General features: G+C 44.2%; 1 protein-coding gene across 1 annotated transcript; it reads left to right on the top strand.

Annotated features, from left to right (window-relative positions):
* The first annotated feature begins 654 nt into the window (after nt 1-654).
* Nucleotides 655-20,779, top strand: TBX22 (T-box transcription factor 22). The gene is made up of 8 exons (XM_058154634.1): nt 655-802; nt 3,232-3,379; nt 6,934-7,035; nt 10,716-10,890; nt 13,280-13,444; nt 13,550-13,614; nt 15,647-15,732; nt 20,166-20,779. Exons 1-8 carry the CDS (start codon nt 655-657, stop codon nt 20,777-20,779), a joined length of 1,503 nt encoding a protein of 500 aa, XP_058010617.1.
* The last annotated feature ends 519 nt before the right edge of the window (nt 20,780-21,298 follow it).

Genomic DNA, 21,298 nt, shown 5'->3' with positions numbered 1-21,298 from the left:
GAGGGGCCGGCCATTCCCCTCAACCCTCTCCGCCATCCCTCCCCTCCTAGTTACCTCTCCCTCTTCTATCCCCCTCGTTTGTTTCTGTCCGACTCCCTTTCTTTCCTTCGCCTCTTTCTCTCGCTCTCCGTTCCTTCTCTAAGGACCCCCACCAAACCAACAGCGCTTCTAACCGGGAAGCCCTCACGGTTCGCCGAGAAGGGACGTCGGGACGCCGCTTCCTTAACCCAGCCTCGCACACGCGCGACTCCCCGACACCGGGGCAGAGAGGGCAGCTTTATTTCCCCCGCTCTCTCCCCCCCCCCCTCGCTGCTCTTGGGGTTTGTTTTATTTTATTTTTTATTTATTTTTTTCAGAGGAGGAAGAAGAAGACAAACCAAACACAAACTTGCCCTCCTTCTTTCGGAGGTTTGCATGGAATCGAGGGGGGGGGGAACCCACTTCTGTAAAGAAAAATCCTGCCGGCGATGCTCGGGACGTTTCTGCGCTGAGCCGAACTGGTTGAAGAAGGATCGGTAGCCGAGGGGTGGATCGGAGGACAGGGGATTCCCCTTCGATTGATTGACGCATCCTTCCCCTCTGCGCCAGCCTTTTTGGGCGCTTCTAGGTTGGGGGGGAAAAAAGGAGGGGGGCGGCGATTGGCGCAAGGGGAACATGGCTTTGAGTTCCCGGGCGCACGCTTTCTCCGTGGACGTTTTGATGGGCAATGCCAATTCTACCAAGCGCAAACTCAAGGATCTGGAAGAGGAGTTCTCCGAGACCAGGGTGGAAAAAGTGGCTTTCAGAAGAAGCCAAGCGCCAGGTAAGTCCCGTTTCTTCCCGCCTCTCTTTCCAGTTGAATCCATTTAGGAGAGCAGCACCGGTGAGGGATCGGGACCTCTAAATCCACGGAAGCCTTCCCCCCCCTCCCCCAGCGGCGCAAGCTTCAGCCTCCCCCCTCCCCCATATTCTCTCATTTGTTTCCTAGTGTTGGAAGGAGCAAAGTTTTAGGATTGGGTTTCCCCCAGTTCAGCTGGGCAATACATAGGATCAGGAATCCGCCAATCAGAAGGCAGTCCCGCAACAGGCTGGGTCACAAAAACAGGCTAACCGAGATTAGCACTAATGGGGCATTGCCATGCAATGCGGCTGCTTATCGGGCTGAACGGGTTAAATCGCCTGAACCCATCCCCTGGATATTTTGGAGTTTACAGCCTTGGGAATTCTGCCCTGAGTGGGTTTCCTCGGAAGTAAGTCACTCAGATTTCAACAAATGAAACGTCGGCAGGCTGGAGTCTGTTCCTATTCACTTCTTTTCCGAAGTGGACAAAATCCACCTCTGATTTCCTCTCCCCTCTTCCCTACACAAGGCCGGCTTTATTTATGGTCTTAATCTGATTTCGATTCCTTCTTGACTCCAAGTGGCTCGCAAAATAAGAAAGGCAAAGCTTTGCACCAGAAAAAAAAAATTCATTGAGCGACCTGTCATCTGCACCTCTATAACTGTCTGGTTTGGTTCTGCAACCCAACAAGACAGACACAGACTTCAGAGGATCATTAGAACTGCACGAGTTAAAAAGAGGGCCGTGAAAATATTTACAGACCCCTCACATCCTGGACATAAACTGTTTCCTCCCACCCTCAAAATGACGCTATAGAGCACTGCACACCAGAACAATTAGACACAAGAACAGTTTTTTCCCTAATGCCATCACTCTGCTAAACAAATAATTCCCTCAACACTGTCAAACAATTTACTAAATCTGCACTACTATTAATCTTCTCATCCTACCCATCTCCTTCCACTTATGACTGTAACTTTGTTGCTTGTTTCCTTACGATTTACATTGATATTGTTTCCTGATTGCTTATTTGTACCCTATGACTATCATTAAGTGTTGTACCTTATGATTCTTGATGAAGGTTATCTTTTCTTTTATGTACACTGAGAGCATATGCACCAAAGACAAATTCCTTGTGTGTCCAATCACACTTGGCCAATAAAGAATTCTATTCTATTCTATTCTATTCTATTCTATTCTATTCTATTCTATTCTATTCTATTCTATTCTATTCTATTCTATTCTATTCTAAAAACATTGCACTAAGCTAGAATGTGAAAGTTCTGACTTTGGCTAAGTGTGTTGGACAAAGGCAGGCATCGTGGCTTATTTATCAAACTTTGGTTAAGCAAGCCCTGTGCTCGTTGAACACAGCCAATCTTTTCTCAAGAAAGAGAGGGGAGCTGAATAGATTCTGTGTGTGACTCCCTTCATTATTAGTTAGGACTTAATTCTAATTTCTCAGAATTAAAAACAAAAGAAAGCGTGTTTGTTTGCTAAGTTAAATGTGCCCAAAGGAGAGGAAGCTACTGTGAGGGAGAGGAATATGGACTATGAGACTGAAGGTCAAGGGAGCCCAAAGGCTGCAGGAGAAACCCCTCCTGCATGGAACAGAAAATAACAATACGGCCACTTACAAAATTTATCAGTTTTAGTAATTATGGCCACTACTAGCTGATCTTGGAGACCTTTAGTTTTCAATAACAAATATCAATTTCAGATTTTAAAAGCGAGTCAATTTCGGAACAATTCTGCAATTCCAGTAATGCCACATTACTTTTCATTTGGGAGAGAAATGGAAGCGGGGCAGAAAACATAATATGTCAGGAACGGGTTCCGTAGGAGAATTATTGACATTCCCGTCTATGCTTCTAATGTGTGCTCCATGGGGACAACCTAAAATGAATGGAAGACCATCTTTGAAAGACCTTTCTTGCTAAGGAAGGAAGGCCCTGGAGCAACACAAGAAGGACCGACATTACCCTCTTTCTCTGCCAGGAAGAAAGGTCTCCCTAAACTCCTGAGAAGTCCATAAACCTTCTGGACTCCACTTAAAGAGATAATGGCTGCATTGAGTCTAACAGGAACAGAGTTGGAAGGGACCTTGGAGGTCACCTAGTCCAACCCCCTGCTCACGCAGGATACCTGTACTAGAGATTAGAACCCGCTGGAACTGCCGACCTTTCTGATCGACAAGCTCAGCGTCTTAGCCCCTGAGCCACCTAGTCAGGCTAGTCAACCAAGAAAACTGGACTGGTGCTCATCCTTGTTGGTTAGCTTCCTGTAGGGCTGGATAATTTGTCCATTCAAGGATTTTCTCGCTCAGGAGCAGGTCCCGTGAAGACGGCCACTAAGGTCATTTCCCTTTGCTTCTCATACGTTAGTTCTTCTCCGCGTTTCTCTTTTCCAGAAAAGAAAACCAAAGGAGAACTCACCCTATCTCTTTGTGAGGAAGCCCGAGAAGAAACCAGGGACATTCAAGTGGACTTACAAGGTTCAGAGCTGTGGAAGAGATTTCATGAAATTGGCACTGAGATGATCATCACCAAAGCTGGCAGGTAAGATCCAGGGCAGGAGTGTCCAAACTTAGCAACTTTAAGACTTGTGGACTTTAACTCCCAGAATTCCTCAGCTAGCTTTGCTGGCTGAGGGATTCTGGGAGTTGAAGTCCACAAGTCTTCAAGTTGCCAAGGTTGGACACCCCTGATCTAGGGTATTAGATGGTCAGGGGTGCCCATGTATTTCATCTTCCTCCTCTGCTGTACACCTCCCGACTTTAAATAGTTGTCCCGGTCCTGGGAAGATATTTATTCCTGCTAAATTACAACATGTTTGTGGTTGAGGATGAGAATATGATTTTATTCTGTATTCACACACACTGTACTTCTTTGGACTAGTCCTTAGAAGATGGGGTGGTGGTGGTGTCAACCTATTCTCCAAAGCACCTGGGAGCAGAACAAGAAGTAACCAACGATCAGTTAAGTGGAAGGACTTGCCTCAAGAAGTTGTGGGTGTTTCACCACTAGAGATTTTTAAGAAGAGATTGGACAACTGTTTTGTCTGAAATGGTATAAGATCTCCTGCTTGAGCAGGCGGTTGGGCCAGGAGATCGCCAGGGTCTCTTCCAATTCTGTTATTCTCTTCCTTCCTTCCTTCCTTCCTTCCTTCCTTCCTTCCTTCCTTCCTTCCTTCCTTCCTTCCTTCCTTCCTTCTTTCTTCTTCCTTCCTTCCTTCCTTCCTTCCTTCCTTCCTTCCTTCCTTCCTTCTTTCGCCTTCCTTCCTTCCTCTCTCTGCCTCTCCTTCCTTCCTTCCTTCCTTTCTTTCTTTCCTTCCTTCCTCTCTCTGCCCTTCCTTCCTTCCTTTCCTTCCTTCCTCTCTCTGCCTTTCCTTCCTTCCTTCCTTCCTTCCTTCCTTCCTTCCTTCCTTCCTTCCTTCCTTCCTCCCTCCCTCCCTCCCTCCCTCCCTCCCTTCCTAAACATGCATAGAAATTTTCAGATTACTATCTTAATCCATGAATGTGGTGGATTTGTTTGGCACAGCATGTCAGGTGACACACCCTGTTGTGTGAAACCAACCGTGGCTGGTTGTAAAACTAAATATATTTTAGTTTAGCTTGCATTTTGTAATCTCGGCCCCAGTGATTAGTTTGTGGTTCGATGAGCTCTGCCAACCCCCAAAATTGAGCTAATTAAATAAATGATGGTGATCTTTGGTGACTGTTGGGACAGCAGAAACCATTAAGCTTCACTGAACTTAATATTTTGATGCTAATCAGGTTCACACTTGTGTAACTCAAAATACGAAATGTTCATCTCAGCCGATGAAAACTCCTGGTTGCCTTTATCAAGGTTCAAGCTAAGAAAGGTTGGACTTGATTAGTCCTTAGATAAGAAATCTAATAATAATAAAATAAAATCATAATAAAATACCATCCTAGAAAAAAAGCAATCCCAAACCATAACATTCCTATCACTAAAACTAGATGGCTACAGTCAAAATCTCACCCGGAGTCAAATTTGCTTGGAAACAGATGCTTCTTCACCGTGTGAACGCAACTCGTCTGGTTTGTCTGAGCAATGATCAGTGGCTTTGTATATTATGCAAACCCCTCAATAAATAAAATAGTGTTTTACTCAGTAAACCATGGCTACTTCACTCATGGTTTCATGAAAAGTCTGAACTGAACTTTGGGACTTTTGTGAGACCTCTTCCCAATGTATCTGTTTTGGGAGATGCAAAGTTTGCCATCCTTAACAATATGTCACCATAGTGATGCTATAAATCCCTTGCATAGAAACGGAAGTAAACCAGGCCTTCTGATATGATATAATTTTAAAGCAATGTCTCTTCAGTAAAGCACCATGAATTCTGCGTAACTCTGAAACTGGGCTTAAGCATTTTAAAGTTTGCTAGAATTATAATCACAATGCCTTGTTTTGGTTTTGTCTTGGCTCCATGCTTTCTCTTTTCGACAACCAAATGCTCTTTACAGGCTGAAGCAAACTACTTAAGACAGTAATAATAGTGATCTTGATAAGTCAGATGTAGTCCTTTCAGCATTAAAACTCACAAAAGAGCAGCACATCTCACTATTTCTAGGATTAATTTCCTCAAGTGAGTTAGAAATGCATCATCCTGGTTCACACAACAGGCAACAGATGACTCTCATTTAAATGCCCTGAAAAAGACAAAAATATTAGCAACGCTGATCCTTGTTGCTAGCGGAACAAAACAAAGCTGGAGATCTAAAGCTGCATTCTTGCACATGGGCTACGTTCCCTTTAAAGGGCAAACATTTGGAAAACAACATGAAATCTTATTACTGGGAAACGTTCTGAAGGAGCTTAGTCTGAGCTCTAGTTTGCTTTTCTTCTGCTGTTTATCTGCAAGTCTTATTCTAAAGGGATTCTGTATTATAGGGTCCTTGATGTTCTCTGAGCTTGGTTGTTTTCTTGAAGGCATCACATTACCCAAGCACTGATGATGTTACTTAGTTGGGTAACAAATTGTCTGCAAAAAAACAACCAAGCTCAGAGAGCACCAAGAATGACCAGTCTCCTTCTCTTTCTCCTTCTCCTCCTTCTCCTTCTCCTTCTCCTCTTCCTCCTCCTCCTGCTTCTGCTCCTCCTGCTCCTCCTGCTCGTCCTCCTCCTCCTCCTCTGTTGTTACCTGGTTGTTGGGTAATGAAACATATGCAAGAAAACAATGAAGCTCAGAGAGCACCAAGAATGTCCCAGTCTTCTCCTTCTCCTTCTCCTTCTCCTTCTCCTTCTCCTTCTCCTTCTCCTTCTCCTTCTCCTTCTCTGATGTTACCTGGTTGTTGGGTAATGAAACATATGCAAGAAAACAACCAAGTTCAGAGAGCACCTAAATGACCCAGTCTTCTCCTTCTCTTCCTCCTCCTCCTCTGATGTTACCTGGTTGTTTAGGTAATGAAACAAATGCAAGAAAGCAACTAAGCTCAGAGAGCACCGAGAACCTCACAAATCAACACTAGGCTACAAATATTCTTTTCTATTGATATTTTGTACCTTGTTACTTGCAATGCTGGTTTCATTTACCTAGATAATTATGAGAACTAGGAACTATTTAAGTTCCTTTCCTTCAGAGGCAGCCTCACACTTCCTGTCACTCTTCCTGATGGAACTGCGGAAGTAGCAGTAGTAGGAAACCAGGCAGGAAGAGTACTGAACACAACCAATTTATTTATGTATGCAAAAAACAAACAAACCCAAAAAGTCATTTTTGTTCAACTAGCAATACTTCCAAGTAAAAACCTCACCAGATTGCAGCTTACGAATACTCCCACTGACCAACTGCAGAGATTTTTAAGAACTTCAAAATTTGAGAACTTTTTAAGAACTCCTGCTAACAAAAATGCCTAGTTCTACAGCTAAGCAATTTATGTTGATTTTTTTTTCTTTTTCCTTGTATTTTTCCCTCCAAATGGGTAGTACTAATTAATATTCTAGGTGTGGGATAAATGCTTTGGGGTTGGAAGAAAAAAAAACCCTCCAGTTTGTGTGGCTAAAATGTCTGAATGTCGGAGAGAGTCATGAGGCGGCAAAGTGAAAAATTACAGTAAGGTAACACAAATTTTCTTTTTTTGCAGGAGAATGTTTCCTTCGGTCAGAGTTAAAGTAAAAGGTTTGGATCCAGTGAAACAATATTACATTGCTATAGACGTGGTCCCAGTGGACTCGAAAAGATACAGGTAAAAAAGATTTGATTTCTCTCCCCTCCCCCACAAAGCACATAAACCTGTGGATTTTTTGAAACTTAGATTCTAAGCCCAAAGGTGCCTTCCTTTTTTTAAAGCAAGAAGCAAGTGGACATTGGGGCAACCATGACCTGGATGACTGAGAATCTCCATAGACATTTAGATTCTAAGCCTTCCTTCCTCCCTTCGTTCCTTCCTCAGTTCCTTCCTCAGTTCCTTCCTTCCTTCCTTAGTTCTTTCCTTATGTCGTGTCCCACTCCTCCGCTGACGGCTGGGTCCGGGAAATCCGAATCAGGCGTGCCTCTGCAGCTCTGCCCAAAGTCCTAGCAAAGTCCTCAGAGCAGGCAGGAGACCAGTAAGTGACTTCAGCAAGATAAGTTCGACTTTGCCTGACTCAGAGACTGCCAGAAAGCAGATCCTTTATATAGGCCATGGGGTGTGGCTCCATGACTCAGCACTCATTAAGGCCTGCCCCTCCCTTCCTTCTGTTGCCTCCGCCTATCCAGCCTTCTGATGCGAGGGTCACTCCAATCAGCTGTTCTTGGGAGTAAACCCTCCTCAGGCTCACCTGCTGTGGATGAGGGGGAGGGGTCTAGCTGCTCCGTTTGCCTGGGCATGGAGTCAGGGCTGGGGGAGGGAGATGTTCCTTCTTCTGCAGTTTGTGTGGGCATGGAGCCAGGACTTGGGCCGGGAGGCATACATTCCTCAGTGTTCGGGAGCAGGTAAGAAGGCCCCGGCTGCTCTGAGGGCGGGCAAGACACAACACCTTAGTTCCTTCCTCCGTTCCTTCTTCAGTTCCTTCCTTTGTTCCTTCCTTTGTTCCTGCCTTCCTTCCTTAGTTCCTTCTTTCCTTCTTTAGTTTCTTTCTTAGTTCCTTCCTTAGTTCCTTCTTTAGTTCCTTCCTCCCTTAGTTCCTCCCTTAGTCCTTCTTTCCTTCTTAGTTCCTTCCTTCCTTAGTTCCTTCCCTCCTTCGTTCCTTCCTTCGTTCCTTCCTTCGTTCCTTCCTTCCTTTCTCCCTCCCTCCCTCCCTTCTTTCCTTAGTTCCTTCCTTCCTTAGTTCCTTCCTTCCTTCCTTCCTCCCTCCCTTCCTTCCTTCTTTAGTTCCTTCCTCCCTTAGTTCCTCCCTTAGTCCTTCTTTCCTTCTTAGTTCCTTCCTTCCTTAGTTCCTTCCCTCCTTCGTTCCTTCCTTCGTTCCTTCGTTCCTTTCTCCCTCCCTCCCTCCCTCCCTTCTTTCCTTAGTTCCTTCCTTCCTTAGTTCCTTCCTTCCTTCCTTCCTCCCTCCCTCCCTTCCTTCTTTAGTTCCTTCCTCCCTTTGTTCCTCCCTTTGTCCTTCTTTCCTTCTTAGTTCCCTCCTTCCTTAGTTCCTTCCCTCCTTCTTTCCTTCTTAGTTCCTTCCTCCTTCTTTCCTTAGTTCCTTCCTTCCTTAGTTCCTTCCTTCCTTCCTTCCTCCCTCCCTCCCTCCCTTCTTTCCTTAGTTCCTTCCTTCCTTAGTTCCTTCCTTCCTTCCTTCCTCCCTCCCTCCCTTCCTTCTTTAGTTCCTTTCTTCCTTCTTCTGAATGAATGAAAATTTATAGAAGGTTTTAGGTTAAAACCAGTTCAGACATGTGAAAGTTTCATCTGGGGCAGATTTGCGAATGAGTCTGCCTGGTCCTCTTGGAGACATTAGATTTGGAGAATGGTTCTCCCTTTTAGTGGCCCATAAAAAGGAAGATTCTCCTTAGCCATATGAACCAGACCTTCTCCTGTTAGAACTCGTCTCTCTGAGAACAAAGCAAAGGGCACACAACTCACAAGTTCCACAACTCATAAGATTTGCTTTGGGGCCTTCTCCTCCTTCTGTTTCTGAACCTCTGCAGTTTAAGCATATCTTCATCCTCATGTCTCCTCCTAGTAGATTTTGTGGCTGAATACAACATGTGTAAAACCAGTTCTCCCCTTTTAATCGTCTTTTCTACACACTGGCAAAACAAACCGGCGGTAATTTCTAAGTAACTTCAAACATAGAGCTGGAATCTGAAACACTAATTCCCAGCTTGGACTTGGTTGGATTCTTCCCGAGTCTCAGCGGCTCTGAAGAGACTGAAAACCAAAGCAGTTACCAAACTATGAAAATGGTCTGTTCTTCTGCTCTTCTTATAGCTCCCTTTGAGGGAGGGAGGGAGGAGGCCTTAGATCACAAACACCAGTAGGCTGAGAAATGGAAAAAGTCCCTGGGACTTTGAAAAGTGTGAAGAGTTTTGGCTACAAAGTTCTCCAATCTTTCCAAAATGCACAATTCTTTCTATTTCTCCTTTCTCTTTCTCTTTCTCTTTCTCCTTTCTTCTTCTCTTTCTCCTCGTTCTCGTTCTCCTTTATCTTTCTCCTTTCTCCTTTCTCCTATCTCTTTCTCCTTTTCTTCTTCTTCTATTTCTCTTTCTCTCTCTTTCTCTTTCTCCTCCTTCTCCAGCCTTCCCCCTTCCCCACATCCACATGCCCAAAGGAAAAAGGGAGGGAAGAGAGGAAAAGGCCTCTGTCTAGGGGTGGACTCCAAAAATTTTAGCAAGGGGTTCTCTGCTCTGTTGTTGGGTGGGCGTGGCCATGGTGGGCGTGGCCTAGTCAGCCTCCTGCACCACAGTGGGGGGGGGCATTTTTGCCCTCCCCAGGCTCCGGAGGCTTTTCTCGAGCCTCCAGGAGGGCGAAAACGGCCTTCCCAGGCTCTGGAGGCCAGAAATAGGCCCGTTTTCGGCCTTCCTGAACTTCCAGTAGGCCCATTTTTCACCCTCCACATGCCCCCTGCATTTACTTGCATCAAAATGGGCCACATGGGGTACTGGGAGGGGTGGGGTGGGCAGGGCCAGCCAGGAGTGGGATTTGGGGGTTCTCTGAACTGCACAGAATCTTAGCTAGAGGTTCTCCCGAACCCCTGTGAACCCCCAGCAGCCCAGCTCTGCCTCTGTCTAAGAACTTTGTCCACCCAGCATTGAGACCTCGGTCTTCCCCCTGAATTTGGGACTGAGATAGAGCCATGAGCTTAGCCGAGCTAAGAGTGAAAAGAAGAGAAACAGGAACAAACCTTTAAAACTGATGCGTGCAGCAGAGGTTTTTGCAAGTAACCCTTGGATCATTGAAATCCTGAGAATAAGGCATACAGAAAGCGAGAAGGAAAGCTTAGTTGATTAAGTGGACTGTGAACGATTAGCCTGACTTTCAATGTGTAATTAATACTGATCGCTGTTATACAGTGGAGAGTAGAATATGGTGAATTCATTTCCCAAGCTAACTGGGGGTCCTTGGCTCAAGATCTAGTCTTTTAGTTTCCCATATGTTAACCTGTAACGCGACTGATGTAATTTTTGGCTTTGTCTATGACAGGGGTCTCCAATCTTGGTCCCTTTAAGATTTGTGGACTTCAGTTCTGGGAGTTGAAGTCCACAAGTCTTAAAGGACCAAGTGAAGACCCTGTTCTAAACTCAGGAGGAGGGGCTGCTGGCTGAGGAACTCTGGGAGTTGAAGTCCACAAGTCTTAAAGGGACCAAGGTTGGAGACCCCTGGTCTATGACATGAATCCTATTGTGGTGGTTTTTAAGCTGTGATTCATGGCTTAATACTGGTGGGGTAAAATCAGCCAATTTTTGTCTTACTCAACCAAGACAGCTGGTTGGGTTTGTTCTTCTAACCCTTGTTCCGTTGGGCAGGTACGTCTATCACAGCTCACAGTGGATGGTGGCCGGAAACACAGACCATTCGTGCATCACACCTCGGCTTTATATCCACCCGGATTCCCCCTGTTCGGGAGAGACGTGGATGAGGCAGATCGTCAGCTTTGATCGGGTGAAGCTCACCAACAATGAGATGGACGACAAAGGGCATGTAGGTGTGGATTTCAGGTTACTTACTTTACAGGAACAGAGGATGAGGGAAGAAAGTAGGGCCAGCTCTGTTATGAGCTAGAGCAAGATGGCTGCCTTGGGAGACTTAGTAGAAGAGGGAAGGAAGCAGTGGTGAAATTCAATTGTTTTTTACTACCGGTTCTGTGGGCGTGGCTTGGTGGGCGTGGCTTGGTGGGCATGGCAGGGGAAGGATACTGCAAAATCTCCATTCCCACCCACTCCAGGGAGAAGGATATTGCAAAATCTCCATTCCCACCCCACTCTGGGGCCAGCGAGAGGTGGTATTTGCCGGTTCTCTGAACTACTCAAAATTTCCGCTACCGGTTCTCCAGAACCTGTCAGAACCGGCTGGATTTCAACCCTGGAAGGAAGGGGAGGGAGGGAGGGAGGGAGGGTAGGGGGAGAGAGGAAGGGAGAAAGGAAGGAAGGGAAGAAAGGAGGGAGGGAGAAAGGAAGGAAGGAAGGGAAGAAGGGAGTGAAGGGAAGGGAAGAAGGAAAGGAAAGGAAAGGAAAGGAAAGAAGAAAAAAGAGTGGGAGGGAGGGAGGGAGGGAGGAAGAGATGGAAGGAGTGAGGGGAAGGAAGGAAGGAAGGAAGGAAGGAAGGAAGGATGGAAGGACGGAAGGACGGAAGGAAGGAATTAGTCACAAAACTCAGATGACCACAAGGTGGCAGCAAAGGGCCAGCATTTTTGCTGCCATCTAGTGGGAAACTGGATTTTGCAGTCCAAATTTGATCTTCGCCTTGGAAATAGATTTAATAATAATAATAATAATAATAATAATAATAATAATAATAATAATAATAATAATAATAATAATAATAATAATAATAGCAACAACAACAACAACAACAGAGTTGGAAGGAACCTTGGAGGTCTTCTACTCCAACCCCTTGCCCAGGCAGGAAACCCTACATCATCTCAGTCAGATGGTTATCCAACATTTTCTTAAAAATTTCCAGTGTTGGAGCATTCACAACTTCTGCAGGCAAGTCGTTCCACTTATTAATTGTTCTAACTGTCAGGAAATTTCTCCTTAGTTCTAGGTTGCTTCTCTCCTTGATTAGTTTCCACCCATTGCTTTGGGTGTGAAGAAAATAGAGAAAATCTATTTTGATTTTTATATCAGATAAACTGTGAGAATCAGATTTTTGCTATCGATGCCCAAACAACTCAGCTGTGTGTAAAACATATCTTGGCTTGGATAGCAGTATTTTTGTCTCTCCCTAAAAGAGGGAAATCTTTGATGTGCCACAGGCGGGGCAAGACGGGTGGGAAACAAATCTAATAAATAAATAAGCTTAACTTTGGCTTATTAGTTATTTATTAGCTGTACTACAAGGTCAAGTAGAGTGTATTATCATTATATGTCACCCTTCAGTTTTCCAAATAAATATTTGGAAGGGATTTTTGTTTCATGGAAAAAAGGGTAGAGATCTTTTTAGAGCTGCCAACAACCATCTAGTTTTCTTATGAAAAAACAAAACGCTCTTCAAGTGCATGGAAATTTGAGCTACAATTTCTCTCTGGTTTTAGTCCTAGACTAGACCTCATTAGTGCCAACCACAAATAGAACTGGGCCTTTCATCATCCAAATTTCACATTGTTCAAGTGATTGAACGCATATTAAATTATAGAATAAGAGAATAACAGAGTTGGAAGGAACCTTGGAGATCTTCTAGTCCAACCCCCTACTCAAGCAGGAGATCCTATTGTTTTGGACATTTGATTGTTCAAATGTCGTCTTAAAAACCTCCAATGCTGGAGCACCCAAAACATTTGGAAGCAAGTCGCTCCACTAATTAATTATTCTCACTTTCAGGAAATTTCTCCTTAGCTCTAGGTTGCTTCTCTTCTTGATTAGTTTCCACCCATTGCTTCATGTTCTACCCTCAGGTGCTTTGGAGAATAGTTTGACTCCCTCTTCTTTGTGGCAGCCCCTGAGATATTGGAACACTGCTATTATGTCTCCCCTAGTCCTTCTTTTCACTAGATTTTTCACCGTACTTCATATGTTTTAGCCAGTGGTGGGTTTCTACCAGTTCTCCCTGGTTCCGGTGAACTGGTAGCGGTGGGAAGCTCTACCCACCCACGTGGATGCCATCATGGATGCTCTGCACATGTGCAGAAGCGCTGTGCACACGTGCTCACAGTTCCAAACCGGTAGCTAAGGTAAGTGAAACCCACTACTGGTTTTAGCCTCAAGGCCCCTAATAATCTTTGTTGTTCTTAAGGCAAATCTAATGAGGATTATTCCTAAAGCTCAAGGTAGAATTTAAAAAAAAATAATCTCCAACTTTAAGAATGGTAACGTTCACTTTATCTGATTGCTTTTCCTCTTCTTTCTCTCATTTTCTCTATGGGCTACAGATAATTTTGCAATCAATGCACAAATACAAGCCCAGAGTCCACATTATCATCCAGGATTCCCGGTTTGATCTTTCTCAGACCCCGTCTTTGCCTGCAACGGGTGTTCAAACCTTCTCTTTTAAAGAAACCGAATTTACGACGGTCACCGCCTATCAAAACCAGCAGGTAAATTAAGCTGCCAGAGGTACAAGCAGGTTTTTGTGAGCAGATTGGTGAGGAGGATGATATTCACAGTTCTTCCTTTGTTGTTTGTCTGAAAAACATCCACAGATAACAAAACTGAAGATTGACCGCAATCCGTTTGCTAAAGGATTCAGAGACCCTGGAAGAAACAGGTAAAAAAAACCCAAACCTGCAGTTGTTTGACTGACAGAGCTACAGATTGTTTAAAGGCCTTTAAATGGACAAAATGTGCATGCTCTTGTTCATTAATTGCCTACATTAGGAAAGAAACACACATCCTTAATGACAATTGCCTGTAGCTTTTCAGTTTCTCCAGGATATAATAGTTTTTATTATTATTATTATTTTATTTACATTTATATACCACTTTTTTGGGGGAGTAGTACCATAAAATTATATATCAATAGAAAAATAATTTAATCAAGAATGTAATGTTAATAACTTTTATGAAGGATTTGCTATTAGAATAGCAGTTACAGTATAAAGAAGAAAAAAGAAAAGAAAAAAATGTGGTATACAAAAATTATCACCATGTCAGTTAATCATTGGATAACCTTTAGCATGAATTACGGCCTTACGTCTTCTGGGTTTCTGGATCCTTAGGAGTCCCGAATTGGGCTTTTCTACTGGATCCGGGGTGTCAAACTCAAGGCCCATGGGACAGATCCGGTGCTTAAATCCGGCCCATGAGAATATCAAAAGACCAGCCCACGGTGTCTCTGCTGGCTAAAACAGGTCACTTGCGGTACCCGTGCGGCCCGTTTTCGGCTTCCTCAGCCTCCTGCAGCACTCTGCTGGCCAAAAATGGGGAGCATGGAGGCCCTCACGAGGCCCATTTTTAGCCAGCAGAACACTGCAGGAGGCAATGGAGTATGAAAACAGGTTGCTTGGGGGGGGCACCCCCCTCCCCCGTGCCTCATTTTGGCTGGTAAAGTGCTGCAGGAAGCTATTCAGGCTGAAAATGGGGCAGAGGGGGTCGCACCCGGTCCCCCGTGTACCATTTTAGACGGCAGGGTGCTGCAGGAGGCCTCTGTCCCGTTTCCCCCCCCTCGCTCCTCCCACTCCACCCCACCTCCCGCCGGCCCCCAGAGGAACACTACAATGCTGATGCGGCCCTTGGAAAAAATCCAGTTTGACCCCCCTGCACTAAATTTACTTGACTGACAGAGATGCAGGGAGGAAGACAGAGATATTATGGTTTGAAGCTATATAGGAATTTGCACCTTATTACTTCATTTTGACACACACACACACCCCAAAAAAAAATCTACCCCAGAGGTGGGTATTCATCAGGTTCTGACCAGCTCTGGAGAACCGGTAGTGGAAATTTTGAGTAGTTCAGAGAAGCGGTAAATACCACCTCTGACTGGCCCCACCCCCCATCTATTCTCTGCCTCCCGAGTCCCAGCTGATCGAGAGGAAATTTATTTATTTTATTTATTTATTTTATTTTATTCGATTTTTATACCGCCCTTCTCCCGAAGGACTCAGGGCAGTGTACAGCCAAGTAAAAATCACAGTATAAATATTAAAAGAAATTAAAACAAACATATTATAAGGTGGCCGAATTTAAAACAATATAAAATATTAAGATATAAATAACCCCAATAAAATTTTAGGCCAGTCCCGCTTGAATAAATAGGTGCGTTTTCAGCTCACGGCGAAAGGTCCGAAGATCAGGCACTTGACGTAAACCAGGGGGAAGCTCGTTCCAGAGCGTGGGAGCTCCCACAGAGAAGGCCCTGCCCCTGGGGGCCGCCAGCCGACATTGTTTGGCGGACGGCACCCTGAGAAGTCCCTCTCTGTGAGAGCGTACGGGTTGGTGGGAGGCAAAAGGTAACAGCAAGCGGTCCCGTAAGTACCCGGGTCCTAAGCCATGGAGCGCTTTAAAGGTGGTAACCAAAATCTTAAAGCGCACCCGGAAGACCACAGGAAGCCAGTGCAAACTGCGCAGAAATGGGGATTTTGCAGTAACCTTTCCCTGCCAGGCCCACCAAGCCACGCCCACCAAACTATGCCACACCCACTAAGCCACACCCATGGAATCGGTAGTAAAAAAATTTTTTTGAAACCCACTACTGATCTACCCGTGTGCTTATTCTTATGAATGACGTGCTAGAGTTCCATCTCAATGGCCTTGTTCCATGGGAATGCAAATCTAATTTTAATTCTATCCTGTTGCAGAGGAGTTTTGGACGGGCTTCTGGAATCGTATCCATGGAGACCATCTCTGACCTTAGATTTTAAGCCGTTTGGGACAGAACGCCCGAGTGAGTATTGCATCTTCAACGATCTTTTCTTTTCTTTTCTCCTACATTTCTATGGGCGTCTTTAAAAACTTTAGACTGCTTTAGTTTAAAGAATTTCTTTTTTTAAAATGTTTGGGGAGTTTGGCTGCCAAGTGGGTAGTGAAAATTAGTTTCTTTTTCATCATTGTGGCAACAAGGGAACGAGTAAAATTTTGGACCCTGGAGCAGTTTTCCCCTTTGTGAACGATACCATCTTTGCCTGCCTTATTGTGAGCTGGACTGATTAATCAAAGGGGAATATTTGTTCCCCTTTTAAGACTTGTGCTTTTTAATTGATGAATGTAATTGCTCAAAGCTAGCAGCCTGGATAAATATCAAGGCTTATATTCTGAGAGAGGCAACTATGTGTAGTACATTCATTTTACTTTTAACTATCCATCCTCCCCTCCCCTCCTCTTCCCTTCCCTTCCCTTCCCTTCCTCCCCTTCACTTCACTTGACTTCCCTCCTCTCCCTCCTTGCCCTCCCCTCCCCTCTCCTCCCCTCCCCCTAATCCCTTCACTTCACTTGACTTCCCTCCCCTCCCCTCTCCTTCCTCCCCTTCACTTCACTTGACATTAATTTTACTTTAACTATCCCCCTCCCCTCCTCTTCCCTTCCCTCCCCTTCCCTCTCCTCCCTCCCTTCCCTCCCTCCCCTTCAGTTCCCTCCCCTCCCCTCCCCTCCCCACCCTTCCCCTTCTCTTCCCTTCTCTCCCCTTCCATTCCCTTCCCTCCCCTCCCCTCACCCCCTCTCTTCCCTTTACTTTCCTCCCTCCCCTTCCCCCTTTCTTCTCTTTCTTTTTTCTTCCCTCCCCTCCCCTTCCTATTCCCCTTTTCTTCTCTTTTTTTTTTCTTCCTTCTCCTCCCCTCCCCTTCCATGGATGACTGAGATAAAAATGTAGAAATCTATGGGATTGTAGCTGGCAATCCCATACAGTCTAGTGTGATTCAGATCAAAAACCTGGATAGATCGACTTTCAAATCCTTTGCAAGGAAGATTGTCAGGCAACCAGAGTCACTGAGAGTGAGTGGCCAGCTGTAGAAATTCAGTAAAGAAACGAACAATAAATCCAACCAACAAAGAAATAAATCCAACAAGTAAATACAGTAGATACATCTGATAAATAAATAAATACATCCATCGGAGCCAGTTTCCTTTTTTTTTTTTTTTAAGCTTAACTGACTTCAGTGCAGTGATGTGCAAGAAAGACAATAAAGGCTATCTTGTGTTCTTGAAGGAAATGACAGGATTTGGATGCCAATTAAATAATATAATATTGTATCAAAAATAAGATAATAGCATAGGGGTGCATGCATAATGAGCCATTCTCAGAATGGTTGGGCATAGGATGAAGGACTCCTATCAGAAGGGTAGATGGCATGAACTTCAGCCAGGAAACAATTCAAGAAAGAGCAACCATCGGGCTCCAAATTTGTCTGAAGGCCAGCTTTTGTGTCAATTTGGTCCACCATTCCCATCTAGACGAAGAAAGGTTTTCATTTGGACCACAGACCCTGGATGATTGTTGGAATAGTAATAATACGTGTGGCTGGACAAGTTATTTCTTCTACTACGTAGCTTGATTCTCTATTGGTGGACCAGATGTTCAGCAGATGTCCTCTTTTGCTAGAAGGCGGCAAAGATTTGTGTGTGTGGCATTGCTGATGCCAACCTTGTGAGTCAAGCATGGTGTTTCTTCAAAAATGCACTTCGGCTGTTGTTGAGACCAGATGTGTACAACGGCCTTTACTTTCAAGAACTATATTCTCTATGGGGCAGATTCAGACATGAAAAGATGAGCAGGGGTCTCCTAGCAAAGACTCAGTCCAAATTCATTTGCAGAGTAATAATGCCTATATTACTCTGAAAGCAGAGTTAGACTTTTATATTGAGAGAGAGAGAGAGAGAGAGAGAGATGGGGAGGGAGAAAGAAAGAAGGAAAGGAAGAAAGAAGGAAGGAAGGATGGAAAGGAAAGTGAAGGAAAGGAAAGGAAAGGAAAGGAGAGAAAAGGAAAGGAGAGGAGGGGAGGAGGAGAGGAGGAGGAGGAGGAGAGGAGAGAGGAGAGGAGGAGAGGAGAGGAGAGGAGGAGGAGAGAGGAGGAGGAGGAGGAGAGGAGAGGAGGAGAGGAGGAGGAGAGGAGGAGGAGGAGAGGAAAGGAAAGGAAAGGAAAGGAAAGGAAAATGTAGGAAAGAAGGGAAAGGAAAGGAAAGGAAAGGAATGGAAGAAGGAAAGGAAAGGAGAGGAAAGGAAAATGTAGGAGGGGAAAGGAAAGGAATGGAAGAAGGAAAGGAGAGGAGAGGAGAGGAGAGGAGAGGAGAGGAGAGGAGAGGAAAGGAAAGGAAAGGAAAGGTCCACAATGACCTGTAAAATCTTGAAAATAAGCCAGTTTTATTTTGGCACCTAAGCCTCAACACAGCTCTATTTCCTTTCCTGTTTCTCCCTCCTGCTTCCTTCTTCTTTCCGCAACAATATTGTGGGCCCACCAAAAGTTCTCCCTGAGGTTGTTATCCCACACATGTGGTGAAGTGAATTGAGAAACCCCGAAACACATGTGACATAAAAGATACTACAAGACTCTGTTTGTTTTACGGCAATCCACAACTGTTCAGCCTGTTTTAACAATCACCGTCAAAAATAATACAAATGTAGGATTTGAGTTTGCTGTTTCACACAGTAATAGAAAAATATAATTTAATATTGCCAGCAAACAATTTACATACATTTCTTTTTCTTAAAATGCCCCTTGTCTAAACGAAAAGTGGGAAATCAGCTAAAATCTATTCAGTGTGTGTAATATTTGCTCACGTTTTTTTAAAAAAAATTATTATTTTTATTGGCAGTGGGGAGGCATAGAGAAAACATCTTGCTTATGATTGTTATGGAGTTGTTTTAGTCCAACTGACATGATAATTATTTTCTTGAAAGCCACTCTAAAAAATTTGCAAAGAATGACAGCAAATGTATGAGTTCAGAACAGGTATAGGTAATCCTCGCTTAATGGCTGATAGCTTATCAACCACTGAAAGTTACAATCCCCCCACCCAAAAAAAGACCCAAGTTCCAATGGTGGCACCCCACCCCATGGTCACATGACCACATTCCAAGTGCCTGATAACTGATTCATCTTTACAGCCAATACTTATTTGCCTCTCTCTCTCTTTCTCTCTCCCTCTTTTCTATCTCATCTCTCCCTTATCTTATCTTATCTTATCTCATCTTATCTTATCTTATCTATATCTATCTATCTAACTATCTATCTATCTATCTATCTAATTATCTATCTATCTATCTATCTATCTATCTATCTAATTATCCATCCATCCATCCATCCATCCATCCATCCATCCATCTATCCATTCATTCATTCATCCATCCATCCATCTATCTATCTACCTACCATCCATCTATCTATCTATCTATCTATCTATCTATCTATCTATCTATCTATCTATCTAATTATCCATCCATCCATCCATCCATCCATCCATCTATCCATTCATTCATCCATCCATCCATCCATCCATCCATCTATCTATCTACCAATCATCTATCTATCTATCTATCTATCTATCTATCTATCTATCTATCTATCTATCTATCTATCTAATTATCCATCCATCCATCCATCCATCCATCTATCCATTCATCCATCCATCCATCCATCCATCCATCCATCCATCTATCTATCTACCAATCATCCATCTATCTAGCTATCTATCTATCTATCTATCTATCTATCTGATTTCTGTAGCCACCCATCTCAGCAAAAGACTCTGAGCAGTTGCAGTGCTCCATGGTCACGTGACACGATTTATGATGATTTTTGCCAGAAAAATCACCATTTCCAGCCCCCCAAAAAAATGCCCGCATTGACTTGATTCATGATGGCTGCATTCACCTTACAACCGAGGCATTGGCTCAATGACTACTGTAAAAAAAAAAAAGGTTGCAAAATCGGGTCGGCCGCACGGGTGACTTGACTTACGACAGTCATGGCTTGTGATGGAAATTCCAGACTCCATTACAATCATAAGGACTATCTACATACAGTAAAATAGGTCTATAATATATCCTGTCCCTGTTTCAATTCTGAGGAAAATTACATCTTTTTGGAAGCTAATATACGTTTGAAGATTGGGATAGCAACCCTACTTATCCTGGAATGGGATAGGAAATATTTATAAGCTTTTGAGTTGACCAGTTTGGATGAGTAGAGTTACTTCAATGCCTGGAAATACTTTGCCATCAAAAGAAAGGGGACCTTCCATGGGGACCATGATTGAAGAAATCTCAAGTTTTCCCATAATAAATGTTTCTAACTTCGATGATTCTGAATATTATGAAAGGTGGAGAACAAAATTCTGTTTGGTTTGCTGTCATTTCATAATGACATTTTAATCGCTTTATCCTAGGTGGGAGCTCCAGTTCATCTCCTGTAACGCCCTCTGGGGGAACGCCATCACCTCTCAGCTCTCTCCTTTCTCCGGCGGGTTCTCCTCCTACTTTTCACCTCTCTGCAACCAATCTTGGCATGTCCTGCCCGGATTCTTACCTGCACCATCTTGGTCTACCCATCTGCTACAAGATTTGCCCTACCAATCTTTTAAGACAGCCGTCTCTAATGTTCCCGAGCCACCATAAATTGGGCAGTGCAACCGGTCCTCACTTTTTCCCCCACTTCATGGTGGAGGTGCCCACCTTGTCTCCTCTGAGCATTGGCAACGTCAGAAGTGGCAAAGCAGAAGATCTAGATGGAGTGGTGTCCCAAGGGCCCAGTTCTGCTGGCCAGATGTTGTACGGCTTGCACGCATCTGGGAACATTTTCCCGTCAGCGCCTGTTGCCCGAGAAACTTTAAACTGTGCCTTGCATCCCCCTTACGGGTTCTACGGTTATAACTTTTCAGTGCCTTCTAGGTTGATGAATTCACTGAGCCACTTCAAAGTGAGCGATGGCACGCCACCTCTGCTCCAGGACAGCAGGTGTAATCATCCTCCCTGGACATCCACAGTCAACCACTGCCTCTAAAAAAAAAAAAGACTTCTAGCCTCTCAAAAGTCAGGCCGACAAGAATATCTGGACCACATCCTTCACCAAACACTAATGGACTGCAAGGTTTGGAACGTTGCAAAAAAACCAAGGAGATGGATGAAATGGCTTCCTGGAATTTTATTCCTGTTCATTGACAGGGAAAACTCTGTGCCCAACTGAGTGGATGGGCAATAAATTGGAGAATAAAGAAGATGAACTTTAATGGAAGTTTGCCAGGATGGCCGGGTGGAGGGGGGGGGAACATACTTAAGGTCCGCAACAGGTAGATAATATTCAGAAATGACTCAGACAGACATCTCCTTAATTCACCAAACTATAAAAAGTTGGAGGAGGAAGCACAACACAATGGAGACTCGCAAGATTATTTTGGGGAGGGGAATAAACGCTTCTGAGAAACCTTAACCAAACTCTAAGCAAGCTTTTCTCACTGACTTTGTTGAGAACATCTGATAAAAGAGATAAAGAGCACTACGAACCAATTAGTGTCAGGGATGT

Source organism: Ahaetulla prasina, chromosome 11 (genome assembly GCF_028640845.1).
Source record: "Ahaetulla prasina isolate Xishuangbanna chromosome 11, ASM2864084v1, whole genome shotgun sequence".
Lineage (NCBI taxonomy): Eukaryota > Metazoa > Chordata > Lepidosauria > Squamata > Colubridae > Ahaetulla > Ahaetulla prasina.
Note: the sequence above shows the minus strand (reverse complement) of the source record. Positions and strands in the feature narration are given on the sequence as shown.